The sequence below is a fragment of the Pavona decussata genome, unplaced genomic scaffold, assembly GCF_977016875.1.
Source record: "Pavona decussata unplaced genomic scaffold, jaPavDecu1.1 SCAFFOLD_155, whole genome shotgun sequence".
In the NCBI taxonomy this organism is placed as follows: domain Eukaryota; kingdom Metazoa; phylum Cnidaria; class Anthozoa; order Scleractinia; family Agariciidae; genus Pavona; species Pavona decussata.
In genome coordinates, this window is record NW_028145567.1 from 2,514,137 (window position 1) to 2,533,423 (window position 19,287).

Here is a 19,287-nt window from a genome sequence, read left to right on the forward strand (position 1 = left end):
TGGTATCTGTGGTGTCCATGGTCTTCCATGGTAGTCCATTGTCTTCCATGATAGTCCATGGTCTTCCATGGTAGTCCATTGTCTTCCATGGTTGTCCATTGTCTTCCATGGTAGTCCATTGTCTTCCATGATACTCCATGGTCTTCCATGGTAGTCCATGGTCGTCCATGGTGTCCATGGTCTTCCATGGTAGTCCATGGTCTTCCATGATAGTCCATGGTCTTCCATGGTAGTCCATGGTCATCCATGGTAGTCCATGGTCTTCCATGGTGTCCATGGTCTTCCATGATAGTCCATTGTCTTCCATGATAGTCCATGGTCTTCCATGGTAGTCCATTGTCTTCCGTGGTAGTCCATTGTCTTCCATGATAGTCCATTGTCTTCCATGATAGTCCATGGTCTTCCATGGTAGTCCATGGTCTTCCATGGTGTCCATGGTCTTCCATGGTAGTCCATGGTCTTCCATGATAGTCCATGGTCTTCCATGGTAGTCCATGGTCTTCCATGGTAGTCCATGGTCTTCCATGGTAGTCGATGGTCGTCCATGGTGTCCATGGTCATCCATGGTAGTCCATGGTCTTCCATGGTGTCCATGGTCTTCCATGGTGTCCATGGTCTTCCATGGTAGTCCATGGTCTTCCATGGTGTCCATGGTCTTCCATGGTAGTCCATGGTCTTCCATGGTGTCCATGGTCTTCCATGGTGTCCATGGTCTTCCATGGTGTCCATGGTCTTCCATGGTGTCCATGGTCTTCCATGGTAGTCCATGGTCTTCCATGGTGTCCATGGTCTTCCATGGTGTCCATGGTCTTCCATGGTAGTCCATGGTCTTCCATGGTAGTCCATGGTCTTCCATGGTAGTGCATAGTCTTCCATGGTAGTCTATGGTGTCCATGGTCGTCCATGGTGTCCATGGTCTTTCATGGTGTCCATGGTTTCCCATGGTCTCCCATGGTAGTGCATGGTCTTCCATGGTAGTCCATGGTCTTCCATGGTAGACCATGGTTTTCCATGGTAGTCCATGGTCTCTCTTTGCATGCTGCTTCTTAGAATAAAGATCTCCTATGAAAGGCATGTATCTTGATCATTGTATCACATAATTGTGCTATTATAGTATGGAGTAATAGCCTGTCTTAAAGCCATACCTGCTGGCAAATTGAGGTCAGATCATACAGTTTTATCACATCACTGCCAGTTGCTGCAAATGCAATGCAGAATAGAGATAACTGATAAACATCAGAACAGACAAATTCAAAAATAGCAACAACAGGTTTGTAAATATATATTCAACTTGTATGTTAAATTTTTGTGTCCTGCATGTCTAAAGCTGTAGTTTCCTTAATTCTGCAGAGAAATTAGAGAGTAATTTCAGTCTATAATTACTGTTCCAAGACTAAAAGATCATTGCACGTACCCTTAAACAGCCAGTAAGTGTGACCTTCCTTAGTACAGTTAGACTTCATGAAGGACAGGATATTTTGTGCTACATCCTTGATGACCTGGGTGAAATAAAAAACCACAGCTCAACCAAGTCTGCAGACTTGGCAACAGAAGCAAACTATCAGCAGAAGTGGCTCACCGCACTTGTGTTATTAGTAACTGCAAATTGTCTTACACAAGATAATTGGTGGTAAACAGGTAGAAAGAGTGAAATGCTTTAGGGTGCATTCATTTGACCCCATTCCAGAAATTAGGAATACATACAACAATGACAAGAAGTCCTTCATAAAAGGTTTTAGAAGTTACTGGAGTATGAAATGGCTCTTTAATTATCATGTGTCAGTGAATGTTTGCAGAAATGGCTTTCCAAATTACCTAAAAATAGAAATTTTACAACTATTCTGCTTATTGAGTGACAGACCTACCCGCTAAATATTCGTATTCTGGAATACGGTCAATTGAATGCAACCTTAGTGTAGTGACATGGGCCACATACAGTTGTGACAGGGGTGACCCATTGGACCTCTGAGGACCTAGTCCCCTGGGTAAGCACTTATGTCCAGAAATGCAGGCAATGGACATATCTCTGGGTAAGAGGCTCATTAAGAATGACTGGCTGTCAACACTTGATGTAAGCCAATGCAGTGGAACCTTGATTTAATGAAGTACCAAGAGACTAGGGAAATTGGTTTGTTATATCAAGGTTCTGTTCCATACACTTTAAAGGCCAGGCTGGAGAATGTTGTTTGTTATACCAAGGACTTTGTTAATTATATCAAGGTTCCAATGTACTGGGAGAAGGGGACACAGATTGCTCTTAGAGAGTATCACCCAAATTGCAATAATCCTGCTTGTCCTGCACACCCTCCCTCCACAAACCACACCCACCCTCCTCTCTTTGGAAACGTTAAAAAATTTTACCTTTGGAGAGAAACTACTTCCTGCCAAGTTTGGTAGTTCCTCTGTTTTGTAAAGGTCATAATACTGCAAAAGAAAAAGAAGGTGACATAATTATTATAATTCTTATTTTCACAAAAGTTATGTCAGACAGGTTAAAATTGACAACTTAAGTAAGGTCAGTTGTGCATCCAATTCCATGGATTTATAAAAGATGCAAATGGTTCACCCAAAGCACCACCATAGTTTAAAGTGACTATGGAAGTTGTGCTTTCTATCACAAAGTTACTCCCAGTTACAATACAGTATGGTTTATTAAGTGGGATCTTCATCCTAATTTACAATCATTAACTGAAACAAAATAAGATAACTATTAAAACTAGTAATTAATAATCAAAGATTAGGGAGTGCGTTCGATGACCTTGATTACAGGCTCTCTTTCTCTTAAAGAATCTACAAAAGTATGCTATTATTGAATAGACAACAGTAACTGTCCAGACAACTGCTTCAAGCAGGTTACCCTTTAAATTAGGTTTAAATATCGGAATACTTTTGGAGCAGCGGATTTTGAGAGACAGTGAGTTCCATATTCTTGTTCCCCAGTACAAAAAAGAAATTTTGTCCTCTAGGTGATTGCGACATCAAAGTAGAGGGAGATTATCGTTGTTCCTAGTGTGATAGCTAAGGATTTGCGATCATTTATAGAACTCTCAGTTTTTTGGTCAGTCTCACCAACAGTTCAGTGGGGCCATTTGCAGCGTATACAAGTAGCCTTGGTAATAACGTGAGTTACTACAACGTCTTGTATAAGGAAGCAACACCATACAGCAACTCATTGTTACCACAAATTGCTGCAAACACTGTCAACTTTTGTGCACTTCTACTGAGAGTATTTAGACGTATATTAAGTAGTCTTCTCAGTTTTCCATTGAAATCAAACAAATAAATAAATAAACAGGCACAGAATTCACTTTACATATTAAATTTTGATAATATTTTATCACATGAAAGATTTGCAAGAAATAGATTGCATGAATCAAATTATCATGCACTTGATTCATGACAGAGTTTTGTTCAATGTAAAACAACGTACACTTCTCAGTGGCCATTAGAGTTTTATCTCATACCTGCACAATTCCATCCAAATGATAACACATGGCCACGTCTGGCACATTACACATGAGGTTGTCTAGCCAGTAATCCAAGCCTGTTAGTACATTGATAGGATTACCACACTCCCTGGGAATAAACAAACAAAATACAATATGATGAATAATGCTCAAGACTTGTGTGTGTTAATCCAAGAGTTGGGGCATTTAGGGGCATTTAGACCAGAAAACACACAACTACATGTACTCAGGTTAGGGACCTACACCTAAACCATGGGGTGCAGCACTCCGCATTAATTTTATTCCTACAAACTCATTCAACTTGTATGATATGATCAAATTATTAAGGATTACCCCTGGTAGTGTTCAACTGCCCGTTTAAGGCACCAATTCTTAGGGACACGTCATGATGCTTAATATAACCTCATGTTCAGTTACTTCCTGGGATTCTTTGAAAAGATGGTGCGCTCGGAATAAAAGCTGTTTATTTATTTATTTATTTATTTATTTATTTATCTATTTTTTCACAAGGAATCAAAGTTAAATCTGAATCCAACCATATCCTAAAACACCACAATCAGTGATGAACACCACAACTGCCTTAGTAGGAAAAGTGTTCAAGTTAAGAATAAAAAGGTCACTGTAAGTTGTGTGCTCGTGTTCTCCATAAAACTTTCAAAATTGAAATATTTACTTAATTGTTGATTTGCAAAGAGCAGTAAAAAAATGATTCAAAATTTAAAACAGTTGCTTAACGACCCTTACAAGCAGAGTACACATTTTTTCAAATAAATTTGGTATATGCAAGCTCTAAATTATCTATCCAGAACTCTATTGATCAGCAAGGGCCCTATGAATAAGTACATGCTTCAGCTTTTCTTTTTCCAACCCAAGTCTCATTCTCACAAGAAACTCTAGAAATGAGAGTGCTATGACACACAATAAACCAAAGCAATATTTTTTGCACACTACATGTATATTTGAAAAATCTTACTTCGATCTACTCAGACAAACTCTTCTGATTACTTGTACTATATTATTGAAGGCCTTACTCACCTCAGCCTAAGGCTGACTGCAGGGTATTTGCCACCACCAAAGATTGGAAGGTTTGATCCAACAAGCATCTGGATATCTTCAAACTGCCATAGAACATTATGCTGGAATGATGATCCCTGTTCAAGCTGAACAAAAACATTAACAGTTTTAGTGTTACTTATAGCTTTAACAATCTGTAGGTATCAATCTGCACATGACAGAACTTAGGTATATTTGCCATATCAAAATAATTAATATCTTTATTACAACCATTTTGAAATCACTGGTGATCCTTGCAATCTGATTGGCTCTCAACAGTGCGATTTATTCCCAAATTGCACAATTTTTTTGCTCTAAGTCGCATCCTTTCTTTAGCCCATCAAAATGGAAATGAAGTAACAAAAATTGAATATTAAAATTGACAATAAAACTCTGTGATTTCAAAATAGGTGTAATAAAGTGGTAATTGAACTTTGTGCCGTGCAATTTTGGTCTGAAATCATACTTGTGATTTCAAATCAAACTAGCACTCTGCGCTCGTTCAATTTTGAAATTACGCATATGATTTCTAACCAAATTGCACTCCACTCAGTTCAATTACCATTATTAATCATTAATAATAATGATTTCATAAAAACCATATGGAAAAGGACTTTATTAAAAAAAGTGAAGTCCATCCCTTTTCCTATGTGGTGGTGTCAGGGTTATTTTTAATGTGGAGTAGTACCAGCAGCATATTTTGTTTCCTTGCATGTTTATACTAACAGTAAAGCATATCACAAATATGCAGTTGGCTGCTGGAATAACACATTTGAACTAGATCATCACCTGTGGTAGAACAAAAGGTTCCTCCTGTGAATCAACTTCATCAATAACCGGTGAAAACAAATTCTCAGCTGAGACTCCAGAAGGACCTGGCATTGGATCACTGAGAGTCGCATCCTCACCAAAGGCATGGCTATCAGTTGTGTGTCCAAGGGGAGTGCACTCTTCTTCACTGTAGCCTTTAAAGCTTGGGTCTGTTGGAGTCTCTTTATTCATGTTCTGAATGCTAATTAATGTTCAAAGCAAATAATTATATGGTTTTATTTATTTATTATTATTATTTTTTTTTGGGGGGGGGGGGGGGTAAAATTTTTCAAAACAGAAGTTTTAATTTATTTTTATTTTCCTTTGTGCAGTAATGTTTCATTACCATATTTCTGAGACAAAGGGAAATAAAAATCAAACTCAAACTCAATCCTGCAGTATGCAGGATATTTGTCCCATGAACCTAGTTTAATGGCCTTAGCTCCCACGAGTCTCCTATAGCTCAGTGGTAGAGCATCCGAACTAGTAATCGGAAGGCCTTAGGTTTGACTCCTGATAGGAGCACTCGGATTTCTTTTTTCTGGGTATGCCTGTGTCACTTTCTAGAATAATACATCATTCTCAAAAATCAAACTGGTTTGAAAATTTTTAAACCAAAACAAATTTTGAACCACACTCAATAATTAACAGCTTAATTATTACGGCCATTGATGAAAGCAGATGGGCACATTGTTATACGATTGTCATGCGGAAGTTGTGATTAAAGGATAAAACACCAGGATGAAAGACAAAATAAAGGTTCATCCACTCATGCAAGGCTGAAAGAACAGTCTATGTAGATACCTGTAATGTAGGAACTTTGACAAAATATGTCTTAATTTTGCCTGATCCTTTTTCTTCTTTTTCTTTCTGAAGAGTGCTCTTGCATCCTATTTAAAAGACACTTCAATATTCACTTAAGGACAGTGCCTACTAAATGAAGTATTTTGTGTGGTTTATGACTATGTGGGGAAAGCAGATGTTAGCAAGGGCTATTGAAATCAAGAAAGAAAATTGGAGGTAACCACACATTTTTTTTAGAGATATATAACTAAAGCAACATTTACATGTATTTTAAAAAGCAGTAAAATGCAAAGCAAGGTATGGCATTTTTCTTCCAAATTGAAGCTTTGTTATCTCTGAAAATGCATGGCTACCCCAAGATTTCTTTTTTGATACCAAGGGCACTTGCTAAGTTCTGCTTTCTCCGTATAGTTTTAAGCCACGCTTAGTAAAATATCCCTGGCCTGTATTAGTAGGCACCACCTATAGAAACTATAAGCCTGGTGGCTTCTAGAGGTCACCTCGCCATACATTAAACAATGGATTAATTGTCAATATATTGGGAAAAAAGGCAAATAAAATGTCAATGTCAAATGTCAAACCTGCGTATCTCTAGATGCGCAGAAAGTATGTGCTGTAACAAAAGTAGGCACCGTCCTTAGGATGATCAAGCCCCACAGAGTTCTCATATGGTCACACCACTCGAAAGCGGCCACCAAAACATTAACACCAGAAAAGATGCGCAGTGATTGGCTAGCAGAGGTAGTCAGACTGGCTTATAGGAGGTCACATATTAACAGCAACCAGTTGAATAAAAAAAATATATATATGAAAAGTTCATTAAAGATAAATAAAGGTTCCTAGTATTGTAACTAAAGAAATAAAAATTAATAATAAATATGGAACTATCACATTTGTTTTGTTTTTGTTAGTTTTTTTGGCTTGATAACCGGTTAAATTGAATGTCCAACTAAAACTAATCTGGAAAAATCTGAATTACTGTACAACCTGGACAAACTTTCACTTAACACAGTAAAACCAAGTCCTGCAAAATATTTATTAGAACATGGGTGTTATGGACAGATTATAAGTTGTTTTGAATTCTAGATTAATGCAGTCTTACATGTACCTTTGGAATTCCAGTCTGTTCACAGTAAAAATCATAAAGCCACTGGGGATAAGTGCTGTCATCTTTTTCCTGCAAAATAGGCATAAGATTGGCAATTATAAAAAAAAATCTCAAATAATTATTTCCCACTCCCATGTACAAGAAAATGTTAACAAAAAAGCTGGCATTGGCACATTCTAGAGAGGGATGAATGAGGGGTGGGAGAGAGGTTTAAGAAAAGATAGCTTTGTTTCCAACCTATTGCCACTGCGATGATGATGATGGTGATGATGATGATGGTCTGTACAAATAGGCAACAAACATGTCCATTTTACATTATTTTCCTGGGAAATAGGACCTCACTTCAGCTTATATACAGGCGCCTATTAATTCTGACACTATCAGTCTATTTGTTGGTTGCACTGAAATTGATAACAATGTTGACTCACCTGAGAGGCATACGATATCAATGCAGGAACATCAAGATAATCCAACAACAATGTTTGTCCCACTCTATGGACAGCTAAGCTCACCTCTGTCTTGGCACTGTCAATCAAATGATTCAATATAATTACCACTTGATTAACATTGTATACACGAATCTTTGTTTACACTTTTTGCCTCATTAATATACGCTTGTCACTATCTAATGACGCTAATAAAATAAAAACTCTGAATATTGAAAGGGCATAACAGTTTCAGTTTTCTCTGAAAATTTGAGCCCAATACATCAAATGGTTTCGGAGAAATTCTCTTCTAAAAACTCGAAATTTTACGGAGAATGTATGGCTCATTAACTTTTTTGCCACCCAGCAATTGCGCAGTTTTTTGATGGCTGATATTTCCTTAATATTCCTTGCAAAGAGCTGAAAATTGCACAAATTGTTCAACGTAATCAGCTCTTTCAACTTTTGCATTTAGTTCATATATACGGGCACGGCTTCTATGAGTTAGTCGTATACTAATGAGGAAAACTGTAAACAATGATGTCAGCAAAGATTCGCCTATAACTAGCAATAACCATTGGTCATTATGAAGTTCTTAGCAGTTTAGAAAATGTCATAGATGTCTCCATGGTGTACATGTACAGCCCAACTATCAATGGCACGGACAGAGTAAAGTAATAACTGAATGAAGGTTATGGAAGCAATCAAAAACTCTACCTTCCCCTAGCGCATGTCCCCCGCTGCCCCCATAACATAATGAAATAAAGAATTTTATTTCATTTGGTAGCAACCAAAAGCCAGATTCATGAAGCCTTCCTGCGTTAACATGTATCATATGTTTTCTCTCTTAACAATTGCCTATTGTTAGACTAACAATACACCTTAACTTACAAATTAAGGCTTCATAAATCTGGTCACACTCTTCATAATAATTATTATTTTTATTAACGGTAATTTTATTTTTTTGAGTGATACATACCTGTATGGTATTTTAAGCAATTTCTTGATGTTCTAATAGAAAAATAAAATAATTTAAAATTACATCATTCTTTAGAACACATACAAGTCTAATTTCCTTCAAATTACTAACTAAGAAATCATTTAAGGACGGTGCCTAAGTACTAACACAGAAGTATTTTTGCACTGTTTATGACTACGTATGCAGGAATAGCAGATTTTAGCAAGGGCTATGGAAATCCAAAAAGAAAATTGGGGGGTAACCATGGATTTTTCAGAGATAATTAAGCAACAATAATTCAGAAAAGCAGTAAAATACAAAACAATGTATGGCATTTTTTTTCCCCGAAATTGAAGCTTTATTAATAAATTATCTCTGAAAAATGCATGGTTACCCCCAATTTTCTTTTTGGATACCAAGAGCACTAAGTTCTGCTTTCTCCTCATTGTTTTAAACCACCAATTAAAATAACCCTGTTTTAGAAGGCACCACTCATAGGAAACCCAAGTATCTTGAGATGCACAGAATGTATGCTCAGTAACAGTAACAAAAGTAGGCACCATCCTTAAGTGCAAATTACCAGTTGAGATGAGTTCATGTCAGTTTATGTTGTGGTTCAAAATTTTCAAACCAGTTTGATTTTTATATTCCCTTTGCCTCAGATTATGGTAATGAAAACTGCACAAAGGAAACTAAAAATTATTCCCCAAAAAATTGAAAAATTAAAACACAAAATATATTTACCTCAGCATCTGAAATCACATCAACATCACCAATTGAATCTACAAAACTGTGAGCCATGCCAAAACTGAGAAGAAGAAAAGAAAGAAGGTATCAATCATTGGAAAAATATCCATCAAACAGACAGTTATAAGTGGTGGATCCAGAATGATTTATCCATTATATCATGGAAAGGGTTTCTGTTAGCAAGTTTCTCTTTTTCAAACTGAAGGAATCATGGGCCACTTTTAAACAGGTATTTACCAGGCAATGGTAGATCTAGGTTAGTAGCCTGGAATCCCCCAGACACCTAGAGGGTCACCCTTATAAAAGTGACAGGGATGTCATCATCAGACATTTTGAAGGTAACCACTATAAGAGACCAGCTCTAACAAGTTCTTACCTAGTGCATCTATCCTAGCTACCAAATTTTGTTTCCACCTACACCTGTAACATTGATCATATGTTTAGATTTAAATGCCCGAAACAGTGCAAAACCACATAGTTTAATCCTTACCTAGGAGTTATGATTACCACCCCTGTCATTTTCATATAGGAAAATGTAGGGTGTCGCAAGAGGGCAGAGCTACACTTAGGTTCACAAGTGGGTATTCATGACTAGTTAAAGTTAAACTGCAGTTAGTATTAATACTACAATTAAAAACCCATATTAAATATTATGGGCACGATTTCTGTTTTTATCACAAGACACAAAAGCGCGAAGCAATGGATAAAACATTGGGGGCAATGACTGTTTGCTGAAGGACTTGAATGCCACATTCAGTTAACACCAAGCCCTTCAAATGAAATCTTCACAAACCTTGAAAATTCAACTGGATCTCGTCTAAGATGGTTAACTTCAGAAAACCTTCCATCTCTGAGCCAGTTAGATGGAGCAACATTCAAGTTAGTATCCTATAAATGAAAGGAAAAAAAATTATATTAAATAGATAAAGTGCCAAGTTCTTGCATATTTTCTCTTTTTAAAAAACAATGTATGACAAACTGACGGTGACATCACCTGTTGTAATTTACAGTACGGCAAAGTTTCCTGGAATGAGTACTTAACAACTGCAGTTGAACTGACCTCTGCTTTCTCTGATTTCTAACACAAAAAAGACAAAACACAATGGAACAGAACAGGTGACTCATAGATGTCAAAACCTAAGTATACTGCAAAAACTGGCAGATAAGCCACACCTTTTTACACAAACATTTTGCTCAAACTCTGAGGTGTGGCTTATCTGCATGACCATCTAGAAAAACTTCTACGTTGATTTTCCATTGAATAACAAGCATTAGCTACTTTACTTTTCTTGCTATGGATCAGCTTTCCCAGAGCTTAGTGACAACCCTATGGCTAAACACTCAAGCAACACTCAAGTAATAAAACCAGGAACAATCAAAGTTAACGTCATGAAAGGTGTTAGTCATGGTGGTTTGACGTGATAAACCTATTCCCTGCACAGTCATATGACAACATAAGAACAACATGTGATTATTTCTTGTTCTAAGAGTGAGTTCAGCTGAGCACATTATATTAGCTACTTCAGTGTATCACAACCTTCATTGAGCTTAAAATGTTACAGTATGTGTTAAATAATTATTGTAAAATGCATTGAATCAACTGAACCCACTAGTAACCAACACAACACATGAGTGTGAGATCAGAGTTAACTCTTAAAAGTGTAAAAAAAAAAACATCACAACTTTTTACTTAAATACGTTGGCCGACCAGTGTTGTGCAATATCCATAAAATTGATACTGCTTACATGCTTGCAAGCATAACATAGTATTGCAGTATCAATAACGCTGGGAACAATATTTGAACACCACTAAGTTTTCAAACCATAAGTGCATGAAAGTAATAACAATCTTACTTGGAATCCACTGAACAGTTTAATTTGAGAGTATGCATGCATGCATGCATGGTATGTACAGCCAAACCTCTTTATTATGGACACCAAGGGGACAGAAATAAGTGTCCGTATTATAGAGGTGTCCGTTTTAGAGAGGTAGGCTTTATATGGATTTCGGTCTCTCAGGGACCAAGTGAACTGTCTGTAATAGAGAGGTGTCCGTATTATAGACGTGTCTGTAAGGAGAGGTTCCACTGTACTTGCAAATTAGATTTAAGCTTGTATGTTGAAAGACAAGAATAACGTCACTAACCTTAACACCTTTAAACTGGTTCCAATAACAACTTTAATTTCTAAAATAATAACTTAAGATTCGGCCTTTTCGCTCTAAATGAGTAATTAATAAGGCTATTTAAAGCTTAAGCTTTATTTCTTACCAATAAAAATCCGAAGGAAAAAAGATGAGTGTTCCCTTTTATAAACAACGCCAACGAAAAGTTAAAGTGAAACACACGACAAATATAAACTTCATAAAACTCGAATGCTAAAAAATATGAAAGCCAATTATTCAATACGATATTTAAGCGTAAGCTTGACCAATTGAATTCTGTATACCGACCAATAGCTACTTTGAAGAAATTATATAGACACAACGAAATAGGTTTGTCACTTGCAGAAAGTATGAAATGGCTACCCAACACTACTACAATGGACAATCATGTCAGTATAAAGCTCGCAACTTAAAACTGAAAGAGAACAATCTGAATTGGAAAAATGCACCATCTTCCTCAATTCTAACTCACCGAATTGCTTTGTGATGATCCTTGAAGTTTTGTAGAATCACCTTTTTCAGGAGTCCCATCACAATCTTGACTTTCCTTCTCCATGTTTACTTCCTCTTCTTACGTTTTCTAGTTTTATTCTTGGTTGGAAAATGAAAAATGTGGCAGAAATGTTGTATTTTCGTCATAATCTCCCGCCATATCCCGCCATATTGGATTTGATTACGCTGAGAGAAACTGGGAGCTAAAGGCAAACCACCGGCGTGGAAGCCTGGGTCCGTTAGGAAATTCAAGGATGCGCATTGGCTGTTCCCAAAATAGAAAACAAATTTTAAATTGTTTGTTTAGCTGAATGAATCGCTCTGCAAAATGTGTGAATGAATGACTTACAAGTGACGCAACCTGGTAATGTGTTTAGTTACACTGGTCGCTGGGAATATACTATAGAATCCAATGTTACAACAGGCACAGCCTTGCTTCTTCTTTAGGGTATAACCGTAATAACCAATGATAAACTGTGTTCGCAAGGACCACCGCGACAAAATAAAAGTACCGGATCCTGTAGTGAAGGATCTAATCAGCAAAAAAAATGTAAAGCAAATAATCTAAAAAAAGAGCAAGGCTGATACCCTGCAGAAATTAAATAAAAATTGTATAAGTCTTCATACATCAAGCAAAGTTACAAATCAGATGTTACAATCATACATCAGAAAAGGAAAGAATATTACAAAAAGTGCAACATAGCCTTCCTTTTATATCATATTGGTTCATCAGTTAATATTGCTTAGACACAACAGGTTTTGATGCTCTTATTTTGGCTTTTGTTGTTGTTGTTTGTCTGTTTTTTTTTTGTTAGGTGGTCCTTACAAACGCAGTTACTTTTTTTTTTTTTTTTAAATTCAACTCCTGAATGTTTCTTAGGCTTTCCGTCAGGTTGGACGCAGTCTAGACAAAACGATTCAAGTTCCTTATAAGGAGTGTCAATTTTCTTATTTTTAAAATTCTCTTCTCGCCAGAACTTGAATAACATTGTGTCAACAAAAATTTCTAATGATTGGAATTGACTCAGGCGAAAGGACTGGGACTAGCGACGCGCTTGAACTGATTGGCGGGAGTTGTAGACAATTGACTAAAAGAAAACCTCCTGTCACAGAATTTTTTCCACCAGACTTCCTTTATTTGGTTTCTATAAAATAATTCCCCTTTTTTTTTTGTTTATTCCTTCCGCTTTTTAAAGCAAATTATGCCCAATCTTTCAGTCACAATCTACTGTTTTTCGCAGTCTCTATGTACTTTGCTTCCTACGCAGTAGTTCTTAGGCTTGTCACGTCACGCATTCCTCCCACGAGGATAGTATATAGCGTGGTGAGCAGAACGTGACGAGGAATGCGTGACGAGCCAAAGAGCGTCTGGGTAGTAGGCTACTAATTTACTGTTCAATACTCTGCTCAACCCTGGTAACGAGCTTATAATAGCTACTGATTAAAAAATAGATTAAATCAATTAATTTACGTTACATAAACGTCACAGTCGACTCACGTAATTAACCCCCCAATTAACGCCCCAAATTAACACGCGCTTTGATAATTAGAATTCCAAACACGTACACTTGGTTAGCCTAGTCAACGCGTATTTTAACTGACTAAAAATATGTGCGGATCGTTACTTTCCAAGTTTAAGAAGACAAGTAACAAAGTGAATCCTGTGATAAGCACAGACTCTCTGGACCCTAAACGAGTGAAGCGAAGAACAAATCTTGTGGATCACACTTTGTCAGTGGAAGAAAGTATGTTCAGAGGAGAGATTACGCTATCGGGTGAAGAATTTACAAGAGTCCGAGTTTCCAATTCTTCTGAAGATAGATATTTTGAGGTTAAGCCCTGTGAAACGACAATGGAGACCGCAGACGAGAACCAGTCTCGGTCACTTTCCTTGTGTTTGTTAGCTGTTGGCTTCCAAGGGAAACAAACAGCATGTCAATCTGCTGCTGGACTTGAACAGAAGAAAAATGAAGCAGAAATCGGATCTACAGCTGAATGCGATTCAACTGTTGGTATCGTAGATTGTGGACTTACAGATGAATGTGAATTACTTGTTAGCTCTGTAAAGAAACCTGACTCAAATTCCGGATCTCAAGATGAAGGTGGTTCAACTACTGTCATCGTAGAGAAGAAAATGGAAGCAGGTTCGGGAACTGCAGTTAAATTTGTTTCATCGGTAAGTCTAGGTGAGAAGAAAATTGAACCGGATTCCAGATCTGCAATCGAATGCAATTTAACTGCTGACATCGAAGAGGGACAAATTGGAGAAGATTCCGCGTCTGCAGTTAAATCTGTTTCAGAGGCTGGCCACGAAGAGAAGAAAATCGAGCCAGATTCCGTCCCCCCAATTGAATGCGATTCACGTGCTGGCAACAAAGAGAAGAAAACTGAATCATATTCCGAGTCTGCAGTTCTATCTGTGTCAGCATTTGGCCTCGAAGAGAAGAAACTTGAACTAGATTGTGCATCTTTAATTGAAAGCAATGCTGCTGTTGGCCTCACAAAGAAGAAAGCTGAATCAGATTGCAGATCTGTACCCGAATGCAAATCAAATGCCTGCCTCGACGCGCAGCAAAGTGAATCAGATTTAGGATCTGCAGTTGAATCTGTTTCAGTTGCTGGCTTCGAAGAGAAGAAAACTGAACCAGATTCTTCATCTGTTATTGACTGCGATTCAGTCATTAGCCTGGAAAGGAAGGAAACTGCATCAGATTTCAGACCAGCATCTGAATGCGAAACAGATGCATGCCTGGACGAGACGAATAGTAAATCATACTCCAAATCTGGACGTAAATGTCAATCAGCTGCTGGAATCGCACAGCAGAAAACTGAACCAGATTCTAGATCTGCAGTTGAATGCCATTTAGCTGGTGGCCTCGAAGAGAAGAAAACTGGACCTGTTTGTGAGTCTGTAACTGTGTGCGAATGTACTGGCGCTACTGAATTAGTTTGCAGATCCGTAGCTGCTGCATGCGAATCAGCTGCTGTCCTTGAAGAAACGAAAATTGAAGTGGATTGTGGGCTTACAGCTGAAAGCAAATCAGCCACTTGCTTTGTAGAGAAAAAGGCTGGATCACTTAATAAATATGCAGCTCAATGGAAATCAGCCGCAGGCATCGAAGAGACGAAAACTGAACCAGACTACAAATGTGGAGCTAAGTGCCAATCAGCTGTTGGACTCACACAGAAGAAAGCTGAATTTGAATCAGTTTCTGGCTTCGAGCAGGAAAAAACTGAATCAGAGTCCAAATATGAATCTGAAATCGTAGAGAAAACTAAACCATTCCTCAGATCTGCAGCTATATGCGAGTCTGAGGCTGATGTTAAAGTTATAGAGAGTGCGTTTGAAGTGATTACAGTGCAACAGCCCAATAATTTCGACTTTCCGCCAGCGGATGAACGTGTTAGGGTAGAGAAGGACCTATTAGGAAAACGCGAGGAAACGGTGTCCACGGCTCAAGACGACACGCATTCTAGCAGCGGAATTAGTGGTGGTTGTGTTCACGCAGCAAAAAGACCTGTCGAAACTTATAAGATTCCAACCGCAAATCAAGCGGCCGTGGTCGAAGTTCAAAGTGGGACTTGCTGTGGTTTCTTTGTACAGCAACTTACAGAAAGTAAGCTTCAAACCATGAGTCAACAGACATCAATAAATACTGAGGAATATGAAAAGAAGATAAGTGCCGATCAGGGTAGCCCGGATTGGATCTCTACAGCCAGTCGGCAAACATTGTTGGTCAAGACCAAAACGGAACATCAAGTCAAGACGACAACAGATCCAGAGGTCCCACTTTCTCGCTCAACATCACAATGCTCTGTTGATCATCCAATGGTTGTATCTGGGAATCAAGAGATGTTGTTGGCCTTGGCAAGCAAGGAACTGGAGGAAAAGATTATGAATGTAAGGACTGCAGTTGTCATTAAGCCTCTTTTTCAAGTGGAGACTAAGGTCGTACCTTTCATATTTACATGAAAATAAAATGAGCCGTTACCGAGTTGCTTTGAACCTCATTGTGAAGGCGAGGCTAGGTGGAAAGCTTTTATTATGCACATTAGTTTTCATTCATATACATACAATCTAATTTTCATATGAGAAGCTTTGCACTTAGCCTCGCTTTCATGATGAGGTTCACAGCAACTCGGAAATGGTCTGTAACAGTATTTTGATCTGAAATTGTTTCACTTGGCCTCACTTTGGAAGGGAGACAGGGGTTTACTGTTTTCATGTTCTCTTGTTCAGTAATTTAAAGTTTCGTAGCAATGAGCAAAGACAATTGCTGTTCTAAACAATTTTTTTTTCATATACATGTCAATAGTTTATGCTAAGATTACGCGCCTTATAATAAAAAATAAGTAGGTAGGTATGTAATTAATCAAGTAAGTAAGTATGCCACACCATGCATTTTTATTCTACAATTAAAACTGTTTGTATATGTTGCTTCTTAGATTTCCGCAAATCCGAATGTCGCTAATCATGAGGTTTTTGCTGCCAACCGAGAATTGTTGTTAGCATTGGCCAGGAAGGAACTGGAAAAGAAGATTTTACAAGTAAGTTTTGTCTTTATATTCTGCATTCTTTTAACTTTGGATCATGTTCTGTTTTACGTCAAAAGCCACCACCAAGAATCCGCATTGTAAAATTTTGCTTTGAAGAAGGCGTGTAACCCGTTGAGCCCTTTCATCAGATTGGGTTTCAGTATCTTTAACAAAACAAGGGTCATTTCGGAAAATTTATACTTCCTCAGCTAGCGATGGTTGTGTTTCAGCCGCTGAATGTCCGTCGTGATGTCCGTTGTAGCGATGCTTAAACAGTTCGTAAATTCCTTGGCCCTTGGATTCCTCATACACCGGAAACAATAAAATTACCATATAGATTCAAACGGATTTCGATCGTTTGCTGGTATTCGAAAATTGTGGCATCAGACCGTGCTCGAACCTGCTAAGACGGAGGTCTCAGGAAGCAGGTTATCGATCGACAACGAGTTTCTACAATAATATCTTAAAAAATTGAGGTGGGGGTTCCCAGTCACTCAGATTTGAATTCGGCGGGAAATTTTTAATTAAAACTACTCCAGTCTTGTCGTTCCATAGGTTGACCTCTGATCGTTTAGAGATCCACTTGGTTAAAGATATGCTTTTCTCACAAGAGAAAGAAACTGTTACCTGAGCGCATTTTCGGACAACTGAAAGCTCACAATAGAAAAATGAAAAAAAAAATAATGTTTAAAAGATAAAATCGAAGCTGTAAAAAAAACAACCTTCAAATTTGAGTGAAATGAAAACAACAGATGTTTAAAGATCACGAAAAGGCCGGTAATTTTGTACCCACTATAAATTATAAAGACAGTGTAAAAAGCTTTCATTACATAGCATCACTGTGTTAAAATAAAGATTATTGCATTATAGATGACTGTCGCCCATGGCGGAACAGATGTTAGCTCAAGGAAACGAAAGTTTGACCATGCAAAACAAAAATCAACGCGCTCTAAGAATCAGGAGGAAGCTCTCGCAACGGCCAGAGAAGACTTCACCAAAAATTTCAGAGAAAAGATGGCCGCGTTTCGGAGAGGCTTATCCCCCCAAAACGCAGTACGTTCCATTATTTTGGGAAAGACCAAAAGTAGCATCGCTTTTGAAGTTCTAGATGCAACTAAGCGAAAGGAAACTGTTGTCCCTTCTGCCAGGCTGCCTTTTTGTCTTCGCCAGCTGGATGAACCCCCGCCGCTGACTGCTGATGTCTTTAACGCGAAACTGCTCCGCGCCCAGGAAAACCGACAAAGGGAACTGGAGCGAGTCCGATTGCGCGCGCGGCGTCTGATGCGGCCGCCTGCAAAAGGCAACAATAATTGGCAACACGATGTCTGATTCAACTAAATTTAACTTCACAGGATTTACGTCCTCCTTGCGCATACACCATTGTCTTCACGAGGACTTTTCAAGGGCAACTAGAACATTGCAACTTAAGTTGACGGCTCAGTGGCATTATTACTCTGGTGTTCGGGAAATTGTAAGCATGGATATCGGTGAGCCACGTACGGTAACCGGAAGTTAAATGTTCTGTTTGTTCGGTTAATTTTGCTCCTCGCCCAGAACAGGAATAAAACTCCTTTTTTGGTGTCTGGTTGCTTACCAGTAGAAACGTTATAGCGTCCGGCAGAATGCACCAACCAAAAGGGAGACATTCAACTTCCGCTGTCAACTACTCACTACCGTCTGTGCCAAGAGAAGATGAGTTTAAGTTCCTATTGTGCTTACATCGTCGTAAGCAATTTTAAACATCGAATGCAACAAACGCGCCGGGCTAGCCAGGGTTCTCTTTAGACTTACACGGGACCAATGTTGGGCTATATTACTACTTTAAGCCCGTCTTTTTAAAGGGCTCAAGAAAGGATAACAAGAGTTGACTGATTGAAATTCTAAAGTAGCTCTCCAAGAACCTAAAGAACACGCCAATGAGATCTCATGAAAGAGGGTTTTACACCTTTAACTATCGCAAACGAGGGTTTCCTTTCGCAAAAACTGCTTTCTACCTGGCAAGAAAGCATGAAGAACGCTGGGTAGAGGGAGGTAAATGATTTGTCTGCGCTCTACACCATAGAGTACTAACACATCTTTTACCACCCTCTATTCAATAATTCAGATATACAGGTATTGTCTTTGACATTGCTCGAGAGGTGGTCGTGTTGGAATGTATGATTTTGTTTGCTTTTGGAAGAGATACGAGTAGGGTCTTAGTTTCAGGTTGATGTGTAGTCGTCAGACGTACATTTTTTGCGCTTTAACTTAATAAAAGATGTGTTTGCTAAAGAAAAAAAATGAACGTTTCAATAAAGAAAGGGAAAAAGAAAATCAAACTATATCATTCTTTATCATAAAGTTCGTTTTACCAGCTTTTTAGACTGACGCAAACACGGCAAACTTCAGGTCTGAAAACTGGTATAAATTTTAAAGGCCTGGGCTAAAAAGCTGGCGCGGAACATGGTGTAGTTTGGTTTGAAATAAATTGGAATATCTATTACTCTAATTTTACACCAGTTTTCGGGAGTTTTGAGAAACGCACGCCAGAGCCGAGTTCAAAAACGGTCGCGCCAATTTTCCCCCGATTTTTGTTTTGTCCCGGCACGACTAAATGTCCCAGGCTCGCCGAGAATTTGCTTCTCAAATGTGCAGATGTTTATGCAAGACACTTCCTGGAGCAGCCAGGATAATACAATAAATGTAGAACGGATGGCTCAGTGGTGAGAGCACTCGCCTCCCAC

The 19,287-nt window shown here is 38.3% G+C and overlaps 2 protein-coding genes across 2 annotated transcripts in view; one reads left to right on the forward strand and one right to left on the reverse strand.

Annotated features, from left to right (window-relative positions):
• LOC146465849 (erythroid differentiation-related factor 1-like) overlaps positions 1 to 12,197 on the reverse strand; it is a 28,118-nt gene extending 15,921 nt beyond the window's left edge. The window contains exons 1-14 of the mRNA XM_085127928.1: positions 12,009 to 12,197; positions 10,367 to 10,450; positions 10,166 to 10,260; positions 9,370 to 9,433; positions 8,647 to 8,678; positions 7,671 to 7,767; positions 7,243 to 7,311; positions 6,135 to 6,220; positions 5,310 to 5,532; positions 4,503 to 4,627; positions 3,465 to 3,576; positions 2,362 to 2,424; positions 1,415 to 1,499; positions 1,146 to 1,198 (exon numbers count right to left, since the gene is read on the reverse strand). Coding sequence (XP_084984054.1) covers positions 1,146 to 1,198; positions 1,415 to 1,499; positions 2,362 to 2,424; positions 3,465 to 3,576; positions 4,503 to 4,627; positions 5,310 to 5,532; positions 6,135 to 6,220; positions 7,243 to 7,311; positions 7,671 to 7,767; positions 8,647 to 8,678; positions 9,370 to 9,433; positions 10,166 to 10,260; positions 10,367 to 10,450; positions 12,009 to 12,092 — 1,272 coding nt within the window. The 5' untranslated portion in view covers positions 12,093 to 12,197. The remainder of the gene's footprint in view (positions 1 to 1,145; positions 1,199 to 1,414; positions 1,500 to 2,361; positions 2,425 to 3,464; positions 3,577 to 4,502; positions 4,628 to 5,309; positions 5,533 to 6,134; positions 6,221 to 7,242; positions 7,312 to 7,670; positions 7,768 to 8,646; positions 8,679 to 9,369; positions 9,434 to 10,165; positions 10,261 to 10,366; positions 10,451 to 12,008) is intronic.
• A 1,382-nt stretch (positions 12,198 to 13,579) lies between these two features.
• On the forward strand, positions 13,580 to 19,103 carry LOC146465850 (uncharacterized). Its single transcript, XM_085128014.1, has 3 exons — positions 13,580 to 15,929; positions 16,475 to 16,576; positions 17,435 to 19,103. Exons 1-3 carry the CDS (start codon positions 13,638 to 13,640, stop codon positions 17,891 to 17,893), a joined length of 2,853 nt encoding a protein of 950 aa, XP_084984140.1. The 5' UTR covers positions 13,580 to 13,637; the 3' UTR covers positions 17,894 to 19,103.
• Positions 19,104 to 19,287: the final 184 nt, after the last annotated feature.

Bases quoted from the DNA above. Each gene is read 5' to 3' on its own strand.
- LOC146465850 (XM_085128014.1), top strand. From the start codon at position 13,638: ATGTGCGGATCGTTACTTTCCAAGTTTAAGAAGACAAGTAACAAAGTG. The intron at 15,930-16,474 runs GTAAGGACTGCA...GTTGCTTCTTAG, and splicing joins TGGAGGAAAAGATTATGAAT to ATTTCCGCAAATCCGAATGT. The intron at 16,577-17,434 runs GTAAGTTTTGTC...ATTGCATTATAG, and splicing joins TGGAAAAGAAGATTTTACAA to ATGACTGTCGCCCATGGCGG.